The sequence below is a fragment of the Eretmochelys imbricata genome, chromosome 11 (assembly GCF_965152235.1).
Source record: "Eretmochelys imbricata isolate rEreImb1 chromosome 11, rEreImb1.hap1, whole genome shotgun sequence".
Taxonomy (NCBI): domain Eukaryota; kingdom Metazoa; phylum Chordata; order Testudines; family Cheloniidae; genus Eretmochelys; species Eretmochelys imbricata.
The window spans coordinates 69,890,208-69,917,293 of NC_135582.1; the positions used below are offsets into that span (position 1 = coordinate 69,890,208).

The window sequence follows — 27,086 nt, forward strand, 5'->3', positions numbered from 1 at the left end:
CTCTATAGAAAGTTCAATATTTTTGCCACTAAAGGCCAAATCCAACTCCTATTGAAGACAATTTGCATTTTGCCATTGCCTTAATGTGTGGAGGATTGGGCTGGTGATATGAAACATCTTGACAGGTAACCAGACTAATGTATCAAATTCCCTATTGGCTTATGGACATTTTTATAGAAGAAAATATTTTAAAGCCCAAAATACATGTTTATTTCTGTGAAGGAGTATTTCTGAGGTTACGTCCCTTCAATAATAATTTTGGCGAGTGTTATTTTTCCACAAATAAAATGAAAGGTAACATTAGTACATAAGCTGCATTTTGTCACTGTGTGATTTACACAGCCTATATATAAATTATAATAAAAGTAATGGTGCGGCTGATGATCAATGCTGGATGATATTGGGACAAAGCCCAAGCTGATCATCTGTCTAAGATGACTTTATGGTGCCATTCATTTAGCTGGTAATTGACTTTGGTGCCATTCATTTAGCTGGTAATTGACTTTCATGCATTTTATCTTGTGATTCCATGTAGCCCTTTTTTGTAATCTTCTCCACCTAAAAATGCCATGGGCATTATAATACATGAACTAGAAGTGTAAGAGGAAAAACAGATCTTGTATTTGCACTCTAGAAAACACAAACTTTGACAGCCACAGAGTGGACTAGAGTGAATAGGAAAGTCAGCCTTGAATTTGCCCTGATGCCTACATTAAATCTTAGCTGTCTGTCTAATCTGACACTCTTTGCTTAATAGTGTAACAAGCATGCTTTCATTTGTCCTCCATCACTGGCTTGTTCCATCAGTGTGTTCGTAAGTACAAGGTTTTTACAGTGATGACAAATTATCCAACGTTTGCATACATTGTATTCCTGTTTCCTCCTGCACAGGAGCTACTCATACTATGATGATGATCACAATCGAAACAACGGTCAATAAATTAAATACCGTTATTAAAAAGAGAGCCAGGACACATGAAACAGATATAAACAAATCCATGTACTGTTCAAGATATTTCCTCTGCTTTTTTATTGTTTTGTGGGCTGAGTACATCACAGTCTGAAATGATCAATTAAATTAAAAGTTAAGGACTTTCATAGCTTTTGACTAAATCTCCGAGCCCTTAGTCGTTCTTAACCATAGCTAAGGTCTTTCGTTGGCATTGTTTATGGGGACTGAAATGGCTCATGAGATAGGTAAAGGACTAGGGCCTTTTACTGTACCATACGAATCGCATAGTTGCATCATTTGATGGTATTTTGCAAAAGTGGCTCCTGGCAAAGACCAGAGGTGAAATGCTGACCCCATCCAAGTTACTGGGAGTTTTGCCATTGACTTCAGTAGAACCAAGATTTCACCTTAGGTGCTTTAAAGCTCAGAGTCAGAGAAGATTTCCAAAATCAACTTGTCAGTTATTTATTAATGGCTTCAAGATTGCTTAGTTGTATCGTGGAAACATCCGAGTCCACTTTGGGGTATATTCTGCCCTTCCTTCATTTGTACAACTCCCATTGACACTGGTGAGCACAAGGAGGGAAGAACAGACTGTTTAGGAAATTCTTAGTCTGCTTTGGTCAGTCCTGCACAAAAAGAGGTCCTGCCTCTTTTTCCAATTCATAATTCATTAGATGTACATATTCATGTACGGTGTTGGTGGCCATCCAGGTTATAAGTAAGGTTGGATAATTATGTCATGACTGGTTTCATCAGCCTGTTTTAACATGATTCTGCATTATTTGATTGAATATCCAGTGGTCATGCAAAAATACAAAACCAGATACTTACATTGGTAACCAATGCAAGGTTCTGTGTTTGTACAAAACCACAAATACAAGCACATTTATTTGTGGTCTTTATCTGCATAGTTATTGTACCTGTAACGATAAATCTGTCCCACTAATATTGTGCATGGACTGGACAACTGAGAATAACGTTCTAAAATGAAATACACAGTCACTCGTACGGCCTTCTTTATTGTTGTTCTACAAACACATTTTAGATACTGGTCACTCAGTGTGAAAAAAACAATATGTTCAGCCAACATTTCAAACATACAACACAGCAGATTTCCAAATAGAGGCTGAAACTTTCCATATAAAAAAAGCATACCAGCTGTGAATGTAATTTTACAGCATAGCAGTTACATTTTGTCTTGAAAAAAGTGCAATGAGATAACATCCCCTGAATTTAACTGTGATTACAAATTATGTTCACATTTCCACTGACTGCGCAAATGTGTGTTTATGTATAAATCTGTTTAGTTCTTTTGGGTCTCCTAACTTCTGTAAATATTTAGACAATTCGCTTACACAGAAATTATCTAGATTTCACAAAATTCTAAGCTCTAGAGTTTTCCCCCCAGTAAAAATATTGTCCTGGTATTTAACTGTAAAAATGAATTTAGATTCTTTCAAAATATTATATTGTCTCATGAAACAGATATTTGGTCTGTTAACTCATATTCAATCAGAATGCAGAACTAAGAGGCAAATGTCACTGTCCTCAATAAACGTGTGTTTTGTTTTCCCATTTTCGTGTTTCTTACTGTTTTCCAAAGAAACATGTCAGAACAGTGTACAACTGCATGTAATTACTTGTTTTAATGCTTTCACCTTTTGCATTTCTTTTTTTAAAGCGCAAGAATCTGCTGACCTTATTTTCCTTATTGACGGATCAAACAACATCGGAAGTGTCAATTTCCCAGCCATACGTGATTTCCTTGTAAATTTCATTGAAAGACTCTCAGTTGGAACTCAGGAGATACACATTGGGGTGGTGCAGTATAGTGACCAGCCCAGAACTGAGTTCTCTTTGAACCGCTACTCCACAAAAGCTGATGTTCTGAATGCAGTGAAGGCACTTAGTTTCCTTGGTGGTGAGGAAGCTAACATTGGTGCAGCACTCGAATCTGTGGTGGAGAACCACTTCACACGGGCAGGAGGCAGCAGAATAGAGGAAGGCGTGCCTCAGGTTTTAGTGCTGATAAGTGGCGGAGAGTCTAGTGATGATATTCGAGAGGCAGTGTTAGCAGTGAAGCAAGCTAGTATATTTTCATTTAGTATTGGGGTCCTGAATGCTGACAGTGCAGAGCTTCAGCAGATTGCTACTGATGGAAGCTTCACATTTACTGCCCTGGATATTCGTAACCTTGCTGATCTTCAGGAACTCTTACTGCCAAACATTGTTGGAGTGGCCCAAAGACTCATTTTGTTAAATGCCCCAACCTTTGTTACAGAAGGTATGTATGCATTTATAGAATGTTGTATTTCATTGAATGAATGGCCTCTTGCATGTTTAAAACACATCTCTGGTATGTTCTCTGAGAGAGAAAAGAGAAGACACTGGGCTACTATGAGGAAACGCATTAGCCCAGCAGGCAATGCTTTGACCTCATACTATCACAACAGCAGTTTTAAACAAAATAAGCAGGGTATAAAAAACCAGATGTGAACTCCTCTGATTTGTCAGTCTCTGAAGAACGCTTGTGTCATTCAAACTTACAACATATGTTGCTATAAAGCTTCAATAGGAGGCTTAAGTGTGACATTTGGTCAGGGAAGTTAACAGATGTAAAATTCAGATGAGGACTATCCAGTGCTATAGACAATGATATGACTGCAGATTGGGATTAATCATTCTTAGTCATTAGCTAAGAAGTAACTAGTAGGGTGGGCCCCAACGTGCAGCTTTCATATCCAGAGCTAGGTTTTGAACAACTACTATGGTGAGAGGATGTTCAGAGCCAATTTGGGTTCAGTGGGAAGCTAGTTGGAATTTTTTTTCCCTACTGAAAATGTTGATTTTTCACCAAAAACAAACAAAGAAGCCAAAAAATGTTTTTTTTTTCTTTTCAGTAATTGAAAGCTGAAATGTTTCAGCAGAGACCAGATTTTTTTTTCTTTTTTTTAGTTTTTTGGTTTTCTGACAAGGCAGAGGAAAGCAGAGGAAAGCAGAAATTTTCAGAGGAAAGCAGAAATTTTTGGCAAACATTTTCATTTAGTCAAAACCAGTTTTCCACTGAAAAAAGTTTTGATGGAAAACATCAACCAGCCCTAGCTCATGCCCAGCCCTAGTATGTCAGATTTCTACCCTAAGGGTAAAATTCATTCCTGGGCAAAGGGCTGGTTCAAGGCCTAGGCACTACTTAAGTCCCGTATTTGGAAGACGTAAGTGGCACAACTTAAGTAGAACACAGATGTTGTACAGACCATCTGTACAGGGATGAGGAAGAAAGTTGCATTAGAAGGCACCATTACATTGACCTTAATTTTTTTTAAAAAAAGCAACCCTCAATTATTTTTAGAGGCAATCCCTATCCTATTAACATAATTTATCCTTAATTACTGTAGCTGAGTTGGTTTGCAGCTTTACATGGAGGCAGTGAAAGCAAATCACTGAAGTGTCCCTTCTCAGTTTAATGGCAATGAAGATTTAAAGTAACATACCAATCTATTTATTACTCAGCAGCATTAACTGGGTTATTGTAACATAATTCATAAAGGGGGGAGGGATAGCTCAGTGGTTTGAGCATTGGCCTGCTAAACCCAGCCTTGTGAGTTCAATCCTTGAGGGGGCCATTTAGGGATCTGGGGCAAAAATTGGGGATTGGTTCTGCTTTGAGCAGAGGGTTGGACTAGATGACCTCCTGAGGTCCCTTCCAACTCTGATATTCTGTGTGAATATATCCAGTGACATGTCCCTGAAATAAAACATACCTGTGCTGGAGTTAATATTTAACACATGAATTTTCTGGAACATGCAGGTAATTAGGATCCCTCGGTACTGTCATTTTATAATTGCATTAATTAAGTTAAATTCAATAATATATGGTTACCATAATAAACATGAAGTGCCATATTTTCAAAGGCCCCCTGTGGTTGAGTGAGCCTTCCAAAATGTGCATGCATCCATTCAGCTGATGCTCCTCTCTGGATACATGAAGATATCCATTTAATAGAATCATAGAATATCAGGGTTGGACAGGACCTTAGGAGATCATCTAGTCCAACCCCCTGCTCAAAGCAGGACCAATCCCCAATTTTGGCCCTCTCAAGGATTGAACTCACAACCCTGGGTTTAGCAGGCTAATGCTCAAACCACCAAGCTATCCTTCCCCACATTTGTACGTGTCATTACCCAGCTGATAGACACAAGAAACCCTTTCTGGATCCAAAGGCCAGTATGGACTATGGTACATTTTGTATGGTTCACCCACTGCGTAGGCATTTGAAAACGTCATCCCAAAATGTTTCGGTCAATTACATTCTGAACTATCATTGGAGTTGCATGGGTATAGCCAAGGGCAGAATTTGGCCCAATACCTTATCTTCCTACATGGGCTCCATTCATCCATTGGTAAATGCATGTAATTTTCACTCATGGTAGTTTTTTTATCTAACCATCTGGCCTGGTTTCAAAATTTAATTGGGGCAGTTTATTCTTGTTTAGCTAAAAGCGGCCATTCCAAAACCCATGAAAATCAAGCCCAAAGGACCCAGTTCACAGCTCATCTGTGCATGGGGGCCTTCCAGCTGTGGGATCTGAGTTTAGAACTTTTTTCCAGTTCTTTGATATTTATATGGGAAAGTTTTTTTTTAAAACATTCTACTCAGAGACTGCTACGAGTGTAAAGTTCAGTCCTCGCAATACCGCAAGGGTTGTCGTTCATTCTGTTTCTACTTGTATATTTTCTATTTACAGAACAGCTCATTTGAAGAAGTATCAGTCTGAAACATTATACAACAACTGGAATATATGTGTGTCTATATATATGGAGAGAGAGAGAGGGAGAGACTGGAATTTTCAAAAGTGCCTATGGGAGTTAGGCACTGAAATTCAATGGGATTTGGGCACCTAATTCCCATTTGTGCCTTTGAAATTTTACCCACAATGTACAGATTGTATATTCTACAGGTCAGCGCAAGCTATAAGAACTCATTCCTGCAAGGTTCTAAACACCTCTGTGAAGCACTGAGGCCTAGATGTCATAGGTAGCTAGGCCCCTAACTCCCACAGTTGAGGAAGCCCTTTGGAGGAGTGCTCGTCATTTTTCAGAGTCAGGTCCTAATGGCCTGATGCAAAGCCCATTGAAATCAGGGGGAGTGTTTCCACTGGCTTTAGTGGTCTCTGGATCAGACTTTAAGAGTCTAACCTCCCCGAAATAATCAGGAAGAAATGGTTTTGTCTTAATCTTGTCCATTGAAAGTGGTATGGTGGTGAAGTGGGTTGCTTTTTGGGGGTGTGGGGGTGGAGGGGTGGTTGGTTGGTTGCAGTTCCTGCATTCCTGTTATATGAGGAAATATAGTGTATAATTTGACCATGGCAATCATGTTTATTAACAAAGACTTATGCCTTATTGGTCACTTTTGTGCCTGCCAAACTCTTTGGATGATTCACACTAACTTCTATATAAAGTTAAAAAAAAGACCCAGGGCCTCCATGTTTGGATATCTAGCTTCTCACAAGCCCAGAGGATATTTTTTGGCATCTTTCTGGAGGACACAAATCAGTGTTTTAACAAGCCTTTTTATTAAGCTGGCATCCTTCCTACATCCAAATCTCTGGCTTTGTGCCTGGCACCCCTCTCCAGTGGGAAACTGATGAGGAGCAAAACTGGCTGCTGGGGGAACAAATATTGGAAGGGTTTGGAAACTATTCAAGGTTCTGGAAAGCGGCTGAGGTTAAACCACTAATGAATGATATGTGAATAGCTTAACTTTGGCAGCTTATGTTAATAACATCCTTTTAAACTGGGAAGTCTAGGCAGTTAGAACTAGATTGTGACTTGGATTATCCACTGGCATAGATGGAGTAAGAATTCCTGCATCCCCCTAATATGAGCTGCCTGGACTTTGGGTCCAGGGGCACAGGAATAAAGCTATTCACCTGCTTGCTCCCATCTGGGAGCAGGTTGTTGGCAGAACCTTGGCTTTAACCTTTAACATAGGACAAGTTATGCAGTCCTTAGTCAAGCAAAACGCCAGCTGGAGTCTTTGAAGCCAGTAGGGCTTTTGCCTGAGAAAAGGCGTGAGACCAAACACTAGTCTTATTCAACACCAGAATAAACAGGCAGGGGCTCGCTGATGGGCTCAAGGACTGCCATTTCCTCCCACCACACTAATGGCGTAGAAGAATTGCTACTACCACCCATGAGCTGTAGTAGAGGCTGTTGTTAGAGAGCTTATTCCTTCACTCTCCCACTTCCCTGGTCCTTCTCGCATGAACAGAGAGCAACAATACCTGAAGTCCGAAGGTGCAAACAATTCGATGTTTATTGGGGTGAACTTCCAGCAAGCTTAAATACAAGTTCCTTTTTCCTTATTTTCGAATCCCAACTTACTTCCTGTTTGCCCCTAATTTATATAGTATTATTCTTAGCTATACCTTAACCAATCATTCTATTGAAATTTAACTAACCAATCCTAACATATTGTAACATGATTAGCTAACCAATTATATCCCTCCACCTTAATTAGTTTACACCCAGCAAAATTAATTATACAGCAGACAGAAACAATCACAGAACCAGACAGAGATTATACAAACAAACAATAGCAAAGTGGGAACTATAATGACAAGACAATACAGAAGTGAGGATTTCACATCCCAGCTATTGATAAGTGAGTTCTTGCCAGACAGGATGCTATCAAACTAAGTTTCCTTTTACATTTTCTAGGCACTTCCCTTTCTCTGGAGGTGATAGGAATACAATCCTGTCCTGATAGTGCCTGACGGCCCAATAGCACCTGATTTCAATGTGACTAGTTTGGAACGTGAGGATGTGACCGGTTGCTTCCTAGCTTATGGCTGCCTCTGCTGCTTAGCCAAAGGCCTTAGCCTAAGAACAGGGCCTCGAACTGTCCCAGTAAGAGAAGGCCCTTACACCGGCAGACAGTGATTTTGATTCTTTCTTTTATACCTCTAGAACTAGCCAAGTGATAAGAATACCCCTAAATTCTTAAAGTACAGGCCTTTGCAGACAGGCCTGAATATCTATATCCTAACAGCTGTTAGGTCTGTACTCCCACTACTCAGCACTCTTGGTCTACAAGTACAACATAGTCTTGAACTACTGGCCAAAGCTCCGGCGCATGCTGCCACAGACAGGACTCCGGCAACCTTGGCTGTATTGTGCGCATGGAGTATTGAATCCCTATAACAGCCTTCCCACAGCCTGCCTGCCAGTGCATCAACTCCACTGCTTTTTAGGCCTTCTGCTCCAGCGCAGAGTCTGATCACAGCAAAGGCCCCGATTACGGATTTTGCCCCATAAGAGCATCAAACTCCTAAGAGTATTTTAAGATGGCACATTACTTTTCACCGGCCAGCCACATTATAGACAGTATTGTAATACTGTACTTTTCTTGTACCCTTCATTCTTAATTAGCCTAAAACATACAAAACAAGCTGGGCAAAGTTTTCAAAAGTGACTGGTGATTTTGAATGCCTCTGTTTTTGGGTGCCCAACTTGAGACCCCGTAGAGGAGTCTGGCTTCCAGCCCTTTTTTGGAAAATCCAGCCATTATAAGGACTCTTAAGTTGGGAACCCGAAATTAAAGCCCTCAAAATCACTAGTCACTTTTGAATATCTTGGCCACCTTCATTAAAAAAAAAAACTGGAAAAAAGTCCTCCAGTGCTCCTGTATAAATTGCTTTTCACTGTCACCAAGAGAAGCAATGGATTTGTAAAAAGAAGTTTCAGTTAAGGCTGTATGTGGAAAGCGAAGATGTGGACCCTCTCCCCATCCTATAATTGTTGATTTTCTTATTATGGCTTCTAGGGTAATAGTGCTGAAAGTTAAATCAAGATTGCGCAATGTTCACATGCACAAATGACGCAATAAATATATATTTATGATAGTGTCTACATATCATCATATTTTATCCTAATACCTATTAACCATGTTAATATTTATTTATCTAGTGCCCACATTTCCTGTGTTAAATATAATGGCATTTTGATGCCAGTATGGCACAACCAACTTTATTTCTAATTACCAGCCCTTCAGACTCAACTGGGAATTTGAAAATCCAGTTGTGTTCTTTCTACTTCTTACATCAACATCCCTATAAAGATTTGGCAGTTAAAATTTAGTCAACAATTTTGTTGAGCCAGAATAGACTCCAGCTCACTCTTCCATAGCGGGGCTGGCTGTGTTGAGCGAAGAACAGTAATAACTTGTTTTATTAGCTAAGGACACAGACAGGACATGAAGACACACAGGGAACAGGTATGTGCAATAAGTGGGAACTGTTCTTTACTTAATTGCTTTTGTGAGCATAATCATTTTGAGACACATGGGACTAGATGATGTAAATTAGCATGCCTCCGCTGAAGCCAATAGGAATACACCAGTTTATGTCAACTGATGTTCTAGCCCGTTGAAGAGTATGAAGATTTTTCATTTGTGTGTTTTTTTTCTGTGCTAGAATACCCTATGAAATTTCCAGTGTTATTATGATTAGCCTTTGACATTTTCTAACTTTTCCCCATGATTTAGAAAGAGACATTGTTATAATAAATCATATTTTATAGTGGAATTCAATGTAATCCCACACTAGAAAAGGGGAAAATATTCTGAAAGGAAGCACTGTAAAGGTGAAGTTCATGGCACAAAACCAAAGTACCCATAAGAGGCATGTAAAATAACAGTAACACTTACTTCAAGCAAACAAGAAGTCATGTAGCCCGTTCAATTCTTGATGTTGCATTGATAAGCACTGTTGATTGAGCACTTCCACTGACAATATATATGTATATTGTTAATTGCAGTTGTTGAAGTGAACAAGAAGGACATAGTCTTCCTGGTAGATGGCACAACTGCATTGGGACCTTCCCAGTTTGGTGCAATCCGTGATTTCATTGCCAAAATCATCCAAAGGCTGGAAATTGGACCAGACCTTATCCAAGTCGCTGTGGCACAATATGCAGATACTGTGAAACCAGAGTTCTATTTTAGTGCCAGTCAGAATAAAAAAGAGGTCATCAGTGCTGTAAGGAAATTGAAGTTAATCGGTGGTACGACACTCAATACAGGTTTGGCATTGGACTTTGTTAGGAAAAACTTCTTCACCAGTTCTGCAGGGTACAGGAGTGACGAAGGTGTTCTGCCCATGCTGGTGCTCATTACTGGTGGTAAGTCCACAGATGATGTTTCCCAACCAGCAGCAGAGATTAAACGGAATGGAATTGTGGTTCTCACCATCGGGTCCAAAAACGCAGTTCAGTCGGAACTTCAAGCAATTGCCCAGGAAGCAAACTTTGCGTTCTCTTCAGCTAGCTTCAGTACCCCAGCTTTGCAAGGCATTCTCCCTGAAGTGCTGACACCTATAAGAACACTCTCTGGAGAAGTAGTTATTCAAGAAATACCACCAGGTAACCATACACATTTATCAAAGGAGATGTAGCTGACATAGTTCTCACTTCTTATTTTGTACCTAGTAGAGATGAATGAATTGTCCATAATGGATATTTAGTTCAGTTAAATGTTGCCTCTTTTCCATTTGCAGAATGTTCATGAACAGATTGTTAAATTCTTTAATGCATTTGTTACTTGAGGTCTTTGTAAATTTGCCCTTCCCACATATTTGTCGTAAATATTTAGAACCTTAACTTCAAAATTCATGCTATTCTGGTTAATTATGTAAGTCACATGGTATTGTTTCTGATCTCTGATGAGATGATTTGTGTTACTAATCACCATCGAGCAAATTTTGAATACTACAATCAAATATACAATTTGAAATTTGCTTTCAGTGGATATTCGATCGATCATGCAAGCTTAATAATTCTATTTGAAAGTACTGTACGTTTGATGATAAAGCTTGACCATTCATACGTTCAGAGAAAGTGACCCTGAAAAGTTTGTGAACATTGAGGACTTCTAATTCACTTTCAAATTCAAATGTGCAGAAAAAATTCTCATTATCCACCTATCTATAAAACTAACTGAGTATAAAACTAGTGTAGAATTGGTTGTGTCCATTTAGAGTGTGACCCAAAGCCCATTGAAGTCAACGGTTTCTTTCCATTGACTTCTATAGGCTTTGGATGAGACCCTTACACAGTAACCTGAGTAATGGCATCTGAACCAGTTTCCCATGTATTTCAATAGATGATTTTTCTGCCTAAAGATTTTGTACTAAGGTTCTCCTCAGGACTTTTCACCAGTGGACAAGTGTGAGGCTGGATTCTTATAATAAAATACAGAGGGTCATGTTCTAAACTCACATTTCAGTCCCATGTCATGAAAACATGAGACAATTAAGGCCCCCCTTCAGTTCCCATTAAGGTCACTAGAGAGATTCCCATTGACTGAAGTGAAATTCGATCACGACTGTATCATTTTCTAGTTTCTTCAAGTTACTAAAATGATAACCCAGGGTGCAGAAAACCTGTATGGTTTTAAGAATCCTTTCAAAACACAATGACTGCTCCCTACGGAGAGTTGCCATTTTATAAATCAGTTTGCCTGCACTGGTCCTTAATTAAGATGAATATCACGGGAAAAGAATCTATCATTTAACAAGCTTTTTCAAAATGTGTTTCCTGCTAATACAGTTTTGCATGGCTACATGTCAACCCTGACATTTTTATTTCAAAACGCCAAGTAAAAATGTCCTTAAACTTTTTCTTCTTTAAAACTTATAAATGTAGCTTCCCTCTTTGTCTCTCTGTCTCTGTAATAAACAAAGCCATAAAGAAACACTATATGCAAGTAAATGTTCCCTTGCAACAGCCCATTACAAATAGTATTACTGAGTATGACACTCTGGTAGATTATCTAAGGATATTAGCTCGCATCAAGGCCTTGAATGATGACCACAGATGAGAACAGAGAAGAGCAACTTAATCTATATGATTTGGCAGAAATCATTTCATTCCAAAGGGACCAATTTTGCCCTTTTGATTTTTAATGCCCTGTTACTAGGGCCCTATAGAAAGAATAGAGGAATCTATCTACATACATGCCTATATATGTATGTGGAGTTGGCATCCATACGATCAATTGCAGAGGCATGCTATAAATTGCATTGGCAAGTGATAAATCTGTTGCATTCCTATGCAGTTTATCTCAAACATAGGACCACGTCTCCAGCCCACTAGTCTATCTCCCGGGGACTTCCCCTAACATTTCAAACCCCTCAGCAGCTTCAAACACGAGAAATTAGTTTTTTAAACCAAACTACAAGAGAAAAGTTGGCTCCTGCATCCCCCTAAAAGTGGAATTTCCCCCCAAACTGATCCCAGGTAGAGGCCCAGATTTGTTCCGGAAGCAACGGCAGCTTTTCAGCAGATAGGGATGTTTATGATTTTAAAGTCTGATATCACAGGACCTTTTAAGGACTAGAAGCGGGAACTGGAAAAGGGAGATTCCAAGGGTGAAATCCCAACCCTATGGAAGTCAATGGGAGCTTTGCCATTAACGTCAACAGGGCCAGTATTTTACCCTAAGTGTTCCAGTGGGATTTAGCACTATCTAAGGGGCTGAGATACTATTTTAAAGCTGTGACATTTTGGCCCAGATCCTGCCGTTTGCTGCATCTCTCCAGAGCAAAAAGGCCCTAATGCTGATGTAGGGCGAATCCTCTAGTGGGATTGAGCTGGCGCTGTGGGTCTGATGCCACCTTTCTCCATGCTGCAGGGGACCATGGCTGGGCCAGGTACTATGCAACATCAATACGAGGGGCGGAATTGGGACCTAAGCAAGGGGTGCAGGATCAGGCAGTGCATCCCCAAAGACGGAAGTTCCTCTCAGTCACTGACAGCAAAATGCAAATCTGCCGTTCTGCAGCTAAGGAGGGTGGAGATACACAAGCACCTTACATAGTCACCCCAATACAGCCACGAGTAACACCTACTTAAAAACACAACATACAGTGAAAGATATTTAAGGTGACCACTCAAAATACCAGCCGAAACTGGTTACTTAAGACAGGTGCTCTAGTACCAGAGCCTGGCGTTACCTCAGATTTACTAGAGTCTGGAGTTACCTCAGATTTACACTGAGAGCAGAATCTGGCTCACTATGCTTTGGGGACAGTCACTTGGAATGGGAGATTGTCTCATAAGGGCGGTCTCTGGTACTGGTTTCACTATATTTGACCATGATTCAGATCACAGTGTATTTTACAGACTACTGAGCTCATATTTTCTATAAGGTGTTAATAGAAGCCCCAAAGTTTTAATTAAATATTATCTCACACCAGTGTAAATGGAGACTAACTGCAGAGAGTCAGATTCTTATCTGGTGTACATTAGCGTTTCTCTATTAAAGTCAATGAAACCAGTTTACAGCAGCTGAGGTTCTGACCCAGAGTAACTACAGAATACATAACCATTCTGATTGGCATTAGTAATAATATGCATTTTCTATGCAGCAGACAAGGACGAGGCTCCATTTCTAAACAGTAGCCATTCAAATACTGTTTGCAGCACAAGTCAAAAACAAAACATCCAATAACTTCACATAATCTTTGTGCTGTTACTCTCTTGGAAACTCTCTCTTCACTTCTCTCTCTCTCTCCTACTCCCCCCTTCTCTCTAACAAGGTATACATGTGTGTACAGTGCATACTGTATGCACACATGACAAATACTGGTATGTTTTCTATGATGTCTCACATTATTTTCTGTGCTCCACTGCAGTTCAAAGCAAAAGGGATATCATCTTTCTTTTGGATGGATCACTCAACGTTGGAAATGCCTACTTCCCATTTGTACGCGACTTTGTTGTGAGCCTAGTTAACGACCTTGATGTTGGAAATGACAATGTACGCGTTGGCCTAGTACAGTTTAGTGACACTCCTACAACTGAATTCTTTTTAAACTCATTCCCAACCAAGGCAGAGATCATTACTCGCCTGAGGCAGTTGTTTCCTAGAGGGGGATCAGTGCTGAATACTGGCTCGGCACTAGACTTTGTCCTTACGAATCACTTCATTGAAGCTGGTGGGAGCAGAATAGATGAACAAGTTCCACAGGTCCTGGTCCTGCTTGTAGCAGGGCAGTCTGCTGACGCAGTCATACAAGCGTCCAATGCATTAGCTCGGGCTGGAGTGCTGACGTTTTGTGTTGGAGTTAGAAATGCTGATAAGGCAGAACTTGAGCAGATGGCATTTAATCCAAGAATGGTGTATTTTGTGGATGATTTCAGTTCTCTGGCAGCTTTACCACAGGAGTTAATTAATCCTTTAACAACATATGTTAGTGGAGGTGTGGAAGAAGTTCCACTTGCCCCTTCAGGTAATATCTACCTTTCTTCATGTTGACTGTATTAAGTTGGTCTTGTTTCTTTTGATTGTTTACTTTGAATGTTGCACAACTTCTTATTTGTCCAAGGCCCTGGTCCAGCAAAGCATTAACCCTTTATTTAATTTTATGTGGGTAGACCCATTGACCCACTGAAGTCACCACTAACATGCTTAAAGTTCAGCAACTGCTCAAGTGCCTTGCTGAGTCAGCACTGAAATGGAGCTCAGAATGGGTCTATGACCACCGTACCAAATATCCTGCCCAATTGTCCCCGTAGCCTTTGTATCCTGACCACTTGGGATACATTAGTGCCTATGATAGGTGTTTGAATGGACCAGCTCACATGTAGGGAGTGGTTACTGCTCCCCACAAAAAATGAAATGGAGAGATTAATATAGTGCAGAACAGCAAAGATCAACCAAGGCAAAAGCAAACCCCAAACATAAAAGGCTAGAGTCGACCCTCAGTTGCAACCCCACTGAAATAAACGGGCTGGTCCAGGTGTAGAGGAGGATAGAATTTATTCTTGATAGTGAGTTAAAAGTTAATGAAAGTCTCTGACATTATTTCCAAAAATATTTGTGTCATGTTTAACGTTAACCTGATATATATAAATATTTCCCCCAGAGTTCTTTTATTGTGGCTCCGTTCAGAAGGGGCTATTAAAAAGATTAAGATTATTTCGTTTGGAAATGAGAAAATTAAGAGGAATTTGACAAATAGATAACAGATGCTCCACTTTGCTTTGGAAAGTCAATGAAATTAAAAGGTGACCAAAGTGAAATAGGTTAAGTGTCCCTTTCCATTTAGATACTTCAGTTAATGAAAATCACTCAATCATTTTAAATATCCGGCTCCTTAAAAGAAAAGTTTCCATGATGAACCATAAAAAGGTTTTAACATCTTGTTTTCTTTTTCTCTCTGTTTGTTCTAGAGAGTAAGCAAGATATTTTATTCATGATTGATGGCTCAGCCAACCTATTGGGGCAGTTCCCTGTTGTCCGGGACTTTGTGCACAGAACTATTTCTGAGCTCAATGTGAAGCCGGATGCCATCCGAGTCTCTGTAGCTCAGTACAGCGACGACGTCCAGGTGGAGTTCACCTTTGATGAACTCCCATCCAAGCAGGAAATACTCCAGAAAGTGAAACGAATGAAGATAAAAACTGGGAAACAACTGAACATGGGGGCTGCACTGGATTATGCAATGAAGAATCTGTTTGTGAAGAGTGCTGGAAGCAGGATTGAAGAAAGCGTTCCTCAGTTCTTGGTTCTGCTTTCTGCTGGGAGATCTACTGACAACGTGGAACAACCAGCAGAGGCCCTGAAAGGAATTGGTGTTGTCGTTTTTATTATCGCAGCCAAGAATGCCGATCTCAGAGAACTAGAAAGGATAGTTTATGCTCCAGAGTTCATTCTAAAAGTCGATTCCCTTCCTAGAATTGGAGACATACAACCGAAGATAGTGAACTTATTGAAAACCATAGAAATTCAACGACCAGGTATGGAAAGCCACCATTTCTTTTGTTTTTATAATGTTGAAACGTATCAAATTTGTTTCAGAGGACTAAAAAAAATGTTGCAAAAATTATAAATTATAAATCATAAATTAAAACTACATACAAAACAATGGATCCTGGGCCTGATCCAAAGCTCACTGGAGCTGGTGAAAAGTCTCCCATTGACTTCAGTATGTTTTGGCTCAGACCCAGTACGACTGAGGTTTAAAATAATTATGTAGCAAGTGGTAGTCTATGTTGGTTTTCCTTCATTCAGGCTCTGACCCAGTAAAGCACTTCAGTGCATGCTTTCCTTTGGGCACAAACAGTCTCATTGAAGTAAAAAGTCTACCTTATGGTTTATGATTTATATTTATAAAGTATAATCTGCAGGCCACAACAGAGACTGCAGCCCCATTGTGCTAAGCACTGTGCAAATATGGTGTAATGGACAGTCTCTTCTCTGAAGAGACTGTCAGTAGGAGTAGATTTAAGTGCTTTGCTGGATTAGGGCTACAAGGAGCAAATTAGGGCATGGTTGTCTCTATTTCTCTTCCAGACTGATTTTGTTTTTCTTGAAAGTGGTGTGAGGAAAGAGGAGTATGGCAGAATTGACAATCCAGTGCATAAATCTATTGCTTGCCATCCTAGGTTCATTTGTTTATCTTTCTTCTTGAATGAAACACAAAGAGCTTTTATATGTTGCTCCCAGATATCAACCAGTAAATTAAATGCTATTGAATCAGTTGCAATTATAACAGGAGGAAATTAAAATGACATAACTAGAATAAAGGATAACAAAAGGGTAACAATTCAATCATCAAAATTCTAAACAGCATGGTATCATACAGACATCATCTGTGCCTTTTTTGGTGAAACATCCCTGCTTTGCCAACAAAGACAATGGGTATTATGGCCTCGCACCAGCAGATGGAGACATGGAAAATGCAACATACTTAACATGAAGCCTCCATGAAGGTTCTAGCCAGATGAACCTTATCCGGTCTTTGACAGGCAATGAGTGCTTACTGGTTGGCCTGCAGCAGGGTTCTGAAGTTTGGTCTGAGTTTGTTCGGTAGTAGAACGGATCAAATTTTTTTATCTTTTAAAAATGTTCAACTACTTTTTTCACAAAAATGATTGAAAATTTTTCATTTTTATTTTAGTTCACTTTTCAATCCTGCTGGCTTGAGCCAGCTGAACTATTGTCACAAAAATACTTTCACCGTTGTCCAATCAGCTGTGGAATTTGTGTATGTGCAGCATTACTTTTCTCTAGGTTAGAATGATCCTCAGGGACGTTTTTTCCCCTCTGTCTCTCCTCCATCTTCCACCCCTCTCTAGAGCACTCTATGTGGAATAGTCAACTGGTGCTAATGTGCTCCACTCCCTAGAGACCCTTGATCGCTTTAGGAGAAAATGGCCCCTGATTACATAGTCCATTCGTCCTCCCTTGCTGAAGGCTGATGCCTCCACTAAAGAGTATAGAGCCCCTCCTGACTAAGAAGGTATCACCCAGCACATGATGTCGCAGGGTTTTCACTGGATTTCCATCCATCTGTCCATTAGTCAAGAGCCTTTGACTGCCTGGCTAAAGGGAAACTATAAAGAAACAGGATCAGCATCTGTGATACATGACCTAAGATCCCAAGCCTCTCCTCTCTCTGCAAATCATTTTATACAGAGGATGTCTACTTTACACCGAGAATCTGACTTATCTTCCCCTCCCCTCATTGTCTCCATAAACAGCTGACGAAAGTCAGAAGAAGGATGTGGTGTTTCTGATTGATGGCTCAGATGGTGCCAGAAGTGGTTTTCCTGCACTGAGGGCCTTTGTGCAAAGAGTGGTCGAGAGACTGGATGTCAGTTCTGACAGGGTTCGTGTTGCCGTGGTGCAATATAGCAACGTCATACAACCCAAGTTCCTTCTGAACTCCTACTCTGATAAATCAGATGTGATCAGTGCCATCCAGGGCCTGTCCGTTATGGGAGGGGCTCCTCTTAATACAGGTGCAGCCCTGGACTATGTCATAAAGAATGTGTTCACCAGCCCAGCTGGCAGCAGAATAGCTGAAGGTGTCCCTCAGCTATTGATTCTGCTGACATCTGGCAAATCTAGAGATGATGTGAGAAGGCCCTCGGTGGCCCTGAAGACCGGAGGCATGGTGCCTTTAGGCATTGGAATTGGAAATGCCGATATCACGGAGCTGCAGACCATCTCTTACATCCCAGACTTTGCTGTTGCCATCCCCGACTTCAATCAACTGGATACCGTACAGCAGGTCATCTCAGAGCGAGTCACTCAGCTTACCAGGCAACAAATTAAACAGCTAACTCCGGATTTCGAATTGCCAACACCCAGTCCAGGTGAGAAGGTGTTTTTTGGCTGTTGTGTCTGCAGAGCACCTCGCATACGAGTAATATTCAGAGAAAAAAAACTGATGTTTAAATAACATTATGGTTGTGATGCAGAGAGGGAAAGGCAAGGCATTCACAATTAAGGTTCCAAAACCAACCTCATCTCCCTGCCAATTTATCCTCTATTTGCCCATTTGTACCTGGGTTTGTAAGGATCTGTGTAATTCCTGCCAGTCATTCAAATACCTCTATAGGACAGGAGGGATAGCTCAGTGGTTTGCGCATTGGCCTGCTAAACCCAGGGTTGTGAGTTCAATCCTTGAGGGGGCCATTTAGGGATCTGTGGCAAAAATTGGGGATTGGTCCTGCTTTGAGCAGGGGGTTGGACTAGATGACCTCCTGAGGTCCCTTCCAACCCTGATATTCTATGATTCTATAGGCCCCAGTTCTACCCTGTGGTCCATGTGGGCAGACCGCTATGTCTACTCAGTCCACTGAAGTCAATGCAGGCTATCTTACAATAAATAAATGAGGTGATATATTAATCAATAACTTAGTGACCAGATAATTTCTGCCCCCCCTTCCCCAAAAGAAAACTAGATCATTTAGATAAGAAACTGACATTTTCATGTAAATGCAGATTCCTATCTAGATTTTTCAGACATTTATAATTCAGGCACGGAACTTTGCTCTGACCTGAAACCGGGTAGAAAAGCTCATCATCAGGAAGCAAACCTTCTTTTAGGAAATAACAGCAACAGGAAAAATAACTCTCAGATGGCAAGTGTAGAGCAATCTAGTGACGCAAAAGAGAGTGGGGTATCACTGAACTCACTTTCTCCATGTCTAGATGGTCACCTTGCAATCTGCCTTGTGTAAGGGGTAGCATGGGACTGCACCTCTCTGGGAAAAGACCAGAGAAGGACCTGTGGCTCAGAGATAATCCTCATGTCTACGACCTCATGTGTGTGGCAAGCTAGTCTGGCCAGTGAATAGGGATTAGGTGCGGAGCCAGGGCTCCTCTGACTCCCTGCCTTCTCAGCCCCCTCCCTGGTCTTCACTCAGAGGACTCATATCAGGAGAGCAACCATTGTTTCTCCCCACATGGCCAGGGTTGCAATCTGAACAGGGGAGCAAAGGGGCTTTAATGCTTCTGTTCCCTGACATGGCCAAGAGAGAGCTCTGACACTCTCCCCTCTGTGCACTAAATGAAATCGTGATACCTATTTTTTTAAATTAGTGGCTGTATTAAAGTGAGATTGTGTGAATGTGGGACAGAATGTGGCTTGCAGGGTCTACCCTCGCTTGGATTCCAAATGTTGTAAGTCAGAGTTGTGTATGAGGTCTGCAGACTAGATTTCCACGCTATTTAATCCTACACATAGATTTCATTGGACAGCTGATTTCAGCCTGGTGCTGCTTGCTGTTGCCCCCCAAAATGATGATGTATAATTGCACATCTGTGGGTGCCTTCAACTTTTGCCCTTTAGATCATTTACCAATGCAACTCTTGGGCATATGTGCATCATCTGAACTCTTTCTCTTTTGACAGTGAGCAGCAAGAAGGATGTTGTGTTTCTCATTGATGGCTCCCAGTTTGTTACCGCTGAGTTCAATTTCATCCGTGGCTTGATTGAACGGCTAGTGAGCTCCCTGGATGTGGGTTTCGATGCCACCCGGGTTGCTGTGATCCAGTTCAGTGATGATCCCAAGGTCGAGTTTCTTCTCAATGCTTACTCCAGCAAAGATGAAGTGCTGAGTGCTATAAGAAGATTAAAGCCCAAATTAGGCCAAAGGGTTAACGTAGGAGCTGCCCTGGAGTATGTGTTGAAGAATATCTTTACAAGACCTTCTGGAAGTCGCATAGAGGAAGGTGTCCCTCAGTTTTTAATATTACTTTATTCCCGCCCATCTGCTGATGAGGTAGAGGACCCTGCCTTCCAAATCAAAGTAACTGGTGTCGCACCTCTGACTATCGGAAAGAATGTGGATCCTGAGGAGCTGACAAAGATTTCTCTCAGCCCTGAATATATATTCTCAGTGAGAAGCTTCCAGGAACTACCCAGCCTAGATCAGAAGCTCCTGACTCCTATTAGAACATTGACTTTAGAACAGATAGAAAGGCTCCTGGAAGACATAAAAGTCCCTTCAGGTAATATTGTCTGATCACTCGGTGCCTTTGTGTTGCTGTTAATGTAGATATTGCTAAAAGTGCAAATAACTTTCCATTCTTTCCCTGCCAACAAATGATTTTCCCCTTAAAAAGAAATACAGCACATTGCACGGTCAGGAGAATGGAGATTCATTAGAGATTTCATGGAGATATTGAGGGCTAAGGTTTTCTGGGCAAAAGTGATATTGCTTACCTTATCTGCAGCCCTTTGAAGAGTTTTCTAGTTAAAATAAGCATAAATCTGGGGCCAAATGCGGTTAGGAACATTTAAGGAAATGAATGCAAAAAAAATAAAAATCAGATTACAGGCGATTAGGATTTGGGGTGATATATGATTATAATTTTGGATGTAAATTTAAACTGACTGGTAAAGCCAAAAAGAGGCAAACAAAAAACACCCACCCCCCCAAAAGAAACCAACTCCAATTCTCATGCCTAAAGAGTGGGTTTTCACTTTAATAGATAGCACATTTTAGCATTCCCCCTTAAAAACAAAGCATATTTTTCAGGTGAATGGAGCTTCATCAGAGATCCTATGTGTTGTGTTATCCTTGGGAAGGGATTGCTCAGAAACCTTACAGCAAAGCTCAAGCAAGGAGGTTTTTCATGTCAGTAATTTTCCTCTCTCCTTGACGTTTTTGTTCTGCAGAATTGGACGGCAATGAGAAGGACATCATCTTCCTCATCGACAGCTCTGACAGCGTCAGGACCGACGGTCTTGCACACATTCGGGATTTCATCATCAGAATTGTTCAGCAGCTGGACGTTGGGCCAAACAAAGTGAGAATTGGTGTGGCCCAATTCAGCAATACTGTTTTCCCGGAGTTCCTTTTAAAACAACACAAGACCAAAGATGCCGTTCTGCAAGCCATACGCCGCCTGAGGCTCAGAGGAGGGTCCCCACTGAACGTTGGAGCAGCACTGGACTATGTTGTGAAGAATTACTTTGTTAAGTCTGCAGGGAGCAGAATAGAAGACAGGGTCCCCCAGCATTTAGTCCTCCTCCTTGGAGGGAGGTCCCAGGATGATGTGACTAGACCTTCTGCTTTGATTGCATCCACTGGGGTTAAAGTCCAGGGTGTAGGAGCAAGGAATGCAGACAGCACTCAGTTACAGAGAATTATCAATGATCCTAGACTTGCATTCATAATCAGAGATTTTACAGAACTCCCAACCGTTGAAAAGAGATTCATCGAATCATTAAAAGAACCTCAAGAGTCTACATCCATACCTCCTACAATTCCAGTTCCTGGTCAGTCTTTTATTCATGTTGGTATACACTAGGGGAAACCTTTGGGATGCAACATGGGATAAAATGATCGTAATTTGTAAAGCTGTTCAGAATTAATGTATTTTAGTCCTTATTCCTGTGCTTGCATTTCACTAAAGAATACTCGCCGAAAGGACCTTGCAGAACTTGGAAAACGGTAGAATTTAGAATGTGAATAAGACGGAAATATGTTCCTCATAAAAATAAATAACATATTACATAGCATAACATTTGGGCGGGGTGGGCCCATGCTCTGAGGTGGCACTGAGCATTCTCTCTCTTAGGGGCATGGCTGGCTGCCTCTTGCTCACAAGGTTATGGTCTCACTGATTGCTGTATGAGGGTCGGGAAGGAATTTTCCTTCAGGTCAGATTGGCAGTGACCTTGGGGGGGTTTCCTCCTTCCTCTGCAGCGTGTGGGGTGCGGGTCACTTTCCATGATTATCTGTGTATGTCTCACTTAATCATTTCCCTGACATTGTGGGGGCCTCAGGCACTGGTGCACCTTGGTCCCTTCTGTTCTCTGCCCATGGCACATAAAGTCTAGTCTCCTATGGGCTGTCGTACTTTGGTCTCATTTTGGTTGCTAGGTTTAGTGTGTGGGTGCTGGGTGATGTTGTTGGCCTGTGCTATACAGGAGGCCAGACTAGATGATCTGGGGGTCCTCTCTGACCTTAAACTTCATGACTCTATCATAAATATTATGTTTTACGGCCCCTTTCTTCTCAGCAGTCACAAAACTGCTTGTGTTGCTGAAGAAACATAAAGATGAGATGGAAGTGGGAGTGAAACATATCATTACTTCACATGGGGCCTGCTCCAAAGTCCACTGAAGTCAGTGGAAAGATTTCCACAGACTTCCAAGAGCCTTGGATCAAGACTATATTTAGGAGTTCTCCTCGTCTTAAAATAGAAGCAGGCATTTTGCTAAAATAATAGAAGTTTTGCACTTAGATTTGGCATTTGGAATTCTGTTCCCTGCCTCCCCCCAATCTATCCTGTTCTCTGCACTGGCTTCACCCTGGAGTGCTTGCATGTTGTGTGTGAATCACTGTTTTTATCATTTGCTTGCTCAGCATTTTCCTTGTTTGATTTTTCACTGGCACCCAGTAATGAATTACACCCAATGGTACCCTAATCTGGAACCTTGATGGACAAAGCTCTTAATGTTTGGTTCTTTGGTTCTTCATAATCTTTTGGTGCTCCTCCAAAGCTTTTGAAATACAGACACTCCTTTTCTCCATGTAACCATCATTGTCTCTTTCAATGACCCTGAACTGTGCCTTTTGTATTCTCTGCATATAATCTGTCACCCTAAATGGTTGCCTCAAGCCAAAGCATATTGATTCTCTTCTCCTTCCTGTTGCTTTGGTCTCTTTTCTCCCAAGAAGTCATCTCTGGTTGATATTTTGCCAAATCCAAAATGTGGTCTCAATAAATCTTGCAGAACCTGCTTTGCTGGCTAGTTTCTTCAAATCTCACATTTCAGAGGGCTTTTCTAGTTCATTGGTGCTTTAGGACATTTTCCCAGCACAGACTGACCGATTCGGCTATGGATTTAGCAGGCTAGCCACACAGGTGCAGAGCAGGGGCCAGAGCGGAGTTGGGGACAAGGGAGACTTTGGACTTCAGGTGCTAATATGAATCCCCAAAAAGGTGAGGTGTGAGCTGGGGTTTGTGTCAGTTTGTATATTCTGGCCAAGATTTGAAAAAGTGACTAGTGAATTTGGGTGCTAGCAAAAGAAGAGACATCTTAAATGGGTCTGACTTTTTGAAAACGCGGCAGCCGCCTGCTCACTGAAAGTCGGGCTCCTTTAAGATTGGCCACCCAAAGAAGGAGGCATCAATTCACTTTTCAATGGCTTGGCCTTCCCTGACTCATTCTGAATTAGCTGTAGTCTTACTGCTCACCGTATTTTCCAAGGCAAGACATTTTTCTAAAGGAAACGCAGAATTATTTCTACGCGCAGCACGTCGCCTTTGCCGACAATTTAAGAATGGTCCGTTTCCCTCTACTGTTTGAGACAATATTCTGGGCGCCACAAAGCATTTAATACCCACCTTCTTTTTAACTGTTTCAGATGGTAAAAAGGAAGTCGACATCGTGTTTTTGCTGGACAGCTCCATCAATTTAGGGAGAGAGAACTTCCAGCAAGTTATCCAATTTGTATATTCCATAATCGATGCTCTCTATTCAGAGGATAAATCCATTAAAGTGGGATTGGCCCAGTACAACTCTGACGTGACGGATGAATTTTTTCTCAAGGACTATACCACCAAAGACCAGATCTTACGTGCTATCAACAGAGTAGTCTATAGAGGGGGCAGAGTGGCTAATACAGGAGAAGGCATCAAACACATCCAGGCAAAGCACTTTGTGAAAGAGGCTGGGAGCAGGGGGGAGGACAGGGTCCCCCAAGTTGCTTTTATTGTGACCGGAGGCGAGCCTTTGGACGAGGGACAGACAGCAGCCTTGGCCCTGACAAACGCAGGGGTCAAGGTGTTTGCCGTTGGCGTGAAAAACATTGACCTGGATGAGGTGAGCAAGCTGTCCAGTGATAGTGCCACTGCTTTCAGGGTGGCGACAGCCCAGGAACTGTCGGAACTGAACGAACAAGTGTTGATTACTCTCGATGCTGTTATGGAAGAGCAACTGTGCCCCGGAGTGGGTGAATCCCGAGGCAAGTACCCCTGTGGTAAAAATATTATTCCGTGTATAGTTCTCCTCTTGGAGCACTTCGTTTGCTTTAAACAGACTCCTCCAAGAGCATCGTTGTATTCCTGTTGCCAGGCTTTCTTAAGCCTGGATCTGGCACATTCTAGCGAGTGGGCTCAGCCCTGCATGGTCTTGGCCCTAGCCTGTAAACTCTTCCCTAGGTGGGAAGCTCTTTGGCACTAAAACCATGCCTTCCTATGCATCTCTGGAGCGCCTAGAACACGTGGGGTGATACTGCAATATGTGTCAAATAACAATCCCAACAGGCATTCCTAGGGACCTCGAGAGGTCATCTAGTCCAGTCCCCTGCACTCAGGGTTGGTTGATCATGTGTTGACAACGATAGTATCTCCACCTCAAACAAAACAGTTACTAAATGATCTAATATTGCCCTGTGGATTTAAGTGTTATCTGATCTGACTAGCTCCTTTTTACTGTCTTAATTAGTTTTCATGACCAAAGGCTTACTAAGTGATAAACTGAAAACTAACTGCCCAAGATTAGTATGCATGTTATGCCAGTGAATTCCAGCTTGACAGGTGGCCTCACCGTGGATTTTGCCTTTAAACCAGAACTGGGTATAACTATATACGTTGGAGGATTAAGGATTGTGGGGAGAAGATTAGTGAGATTTACCCCTTTTGTCATGGTCTGCCCTTAACTTTCAGGGCACATTGTCATATTGTAGGATCTATTTCATTGGTCCATCCTCAGAGTGATGGACTTTGTTTGGCTCCAGACATCCACAAAAGAAAGTACCATACAACTAGTGGGTCATTCTGTAGATAGCCCAGGTCACATGATGCTTGCTCCTCCTCATTTCCAGCTGATTGCACGGCTGCAGACATGCCAGGATGCACGCAGAAGAAACTGGCAAAAAGGAGGGTGAACCTGGTGTTTCTGCAGGGTTCTTGCATGAATGGAAAGGGGATCCAGACTGGTAGGGGTCCTGTGGATGGACTGGGAGGGGAGGGAAGACTGTGTGATGATCTCTCTATTAAGATGTGGTCCCCGCTGGGGAAAAGTTAGACATGCCCATGATACAGATAAGAATAACATTTTGCACTGATCATTGCATTTTTCATTGAAGGATCTCAAAACACTTCACAGAGATCGATTACGGCTCACATCATTCCTGTGAAGTAGATAAAGCACAGATGATAAAACTGTAGCTAACAGAGTCTACCTGCCACGCCAAATGATACAAAACTGTTTGGCCACTAAACTGGGAATAGAACCCAGGAGTCCTGGCTCCCAATGCCCTGCTTAAACCACTCGACTTTTTGCGTCTCATATTAAATCTTTGTACTAATTCTCTCCTCAAATAATGCAAGACTTGTAATTCTGTGCAAATCAAGATAAAATGAAACTCTAGTTTTGGACGACAAATGGGAAATTGTAACAAATGAAAGGAGAAAACACTTGCCCACTGTTAAAGGATGGACAGGCTTTCACAGAGGCAAAACAAGATATTTCCCCATGCAATCTATGACACATTTATTTATTAGCGGATTCATTTCCTATTTGTTTTTTAATAGATTAAGTCAAATTCTAAACAATAGCTACACTGAGAAAAACATAGGCCTTTTCCCCAATATAACCACTTTTTATTCATTGTTCTTATTATAAGTAGTAGTTAGGGATCCAAACCAGGATCAAGGCCTTATTGTACTTGCTGTTGTCCAAACAAATAGCACAAAGATTGTCGCTTGCCCAAAGAGCTCACAATCTAGGATTCAGATAATATTCAACAGATGGATAAGTAGCGACTCAATTTTAAAAAAATAAACAGAGTTCGGTACCTGCTCTGTTCTGAAGCAATTATAGAATCATAGAAGAATCATAGAAGATTAGGTTTGGAAGAGACCTCAGGAGGTCATCTAGTCCAAACCCCTGCTCAAAGCAGGACTAATCCCCAATTAAATCATCCCAGCCAGGGCTTTGTCAAGCCTGATCTTAAAAATATCTAAGGAAGGAGATTCCACCACCACCCTAGGTAACCCATTCCAGTGCTTCACCACCCTCCTAGTGAAATAACTTCCCCCCACTGCTTACTCTGTGTCTGAATGACTCTACACATTTTTCCTCCCCAGAATGCAAACTGGATGTGATACTTGGGTTTGATGTCTCAGATGTTGGACCCGGGCAAAATATATTTAATTCTCAGAGAGCATTGGAGTCCAAGGTAGAGATCATTCTGAAACGAATTACCCAGATGCAGAGGATCAGCTGTACTGGCAACCAGCAGCCAACTGTGCGAGTGGCAATCATGGCGCAAACACCAACTGGAGCCATTGAAGGATTTGACTTTTCCGAGTACCAGCCGGAATTGTTTGAGAAGTTCCAAGACATGCGCAACCGTGGTCCATATGTTCTGACGCCACAGACGCTGAGATCTTACCAGGACAAATTCAGAACAGCTCCTGCCGACAGCGTGAAAGTAAGTCTCGGTTCTCCTCATAGAGGTTTTTCTATGTTCTTGGAAACAGAAACACACTGGGCAAGATTCTCTACTGGTTTAAACAAGCACAACTCCATAGAAGTGAACTTAGCTCTGCCAGTTTACACCAGGTAGGAAATTGCCCCACTGAAATGTTGCGAGCATGAAAGATTTCCTGACACTGAAAAGCAAAGATCCCTAGATGTCTGGGTTTTTCCCCATTATTTCTTCCCTTGGAATATTGCTGTATATATTTTAGTTTAATGGATGCAGGGAAATTAATAAACAAAGCATCCTTATTAGAGTATCTTAACCATATTGTCTTGCTGCACTAAAGTGTCATTTTAAAATATATTGTACAGGAACAACACTGTTGAG

At 41.5% G+C, this 27,086-nt stretch overlaps 1 protein-coding gene across 1 annotated transcript in view; it reads left to right on the forward strand.

The window, feature by feature from the left end:
* Positions 1 to 27,086, forward strand: part of COL6A3 (collagen type VI alpha 3 chain) — an 87,480-nt gene that overhangs the window by 4,631 nt on the left and 55,763 nt on the right. The window contains exons 3-11 of the mRNA XM_077829481.1: positions 2,637 to 3,239; positions 9,774 to 10,376; positions 13,649 to 14,245; positions 15,189 to 15,755; positions 17,496 to 18,119; positions 19,663 to 20,262; positions 20,933 to 21,535; positions 23,634 to 24,233; positions 26,362 to 26,708. Coding sequence (XP_077685607.1) covers positions 2,637 to 3,239; positions 9,774 to 10,376; positions 13,649 to 14,245; positions 15,189 to 15,755; positions 17,496 to 18,119; positions 19,663 to 20,262; positions 20,933 to 21,535; positions 23,634 to 24,233; positions 26,362 to 26,708 — 5,144 coding nt within the window. The remainder of the gene's footprint in view (positions 1 to 2,636; positions 3,240 to 9,773; positions 10,377 to 13,648; positions 14,246 to 15,188; positions 15,756 to 17,495; positions 18,120 to 19,662; positions 20,263 to 20,932; positions 21,536 to 23,633; positions 24,234 to 26,361; positions 26,709 to 27,086) is intronic.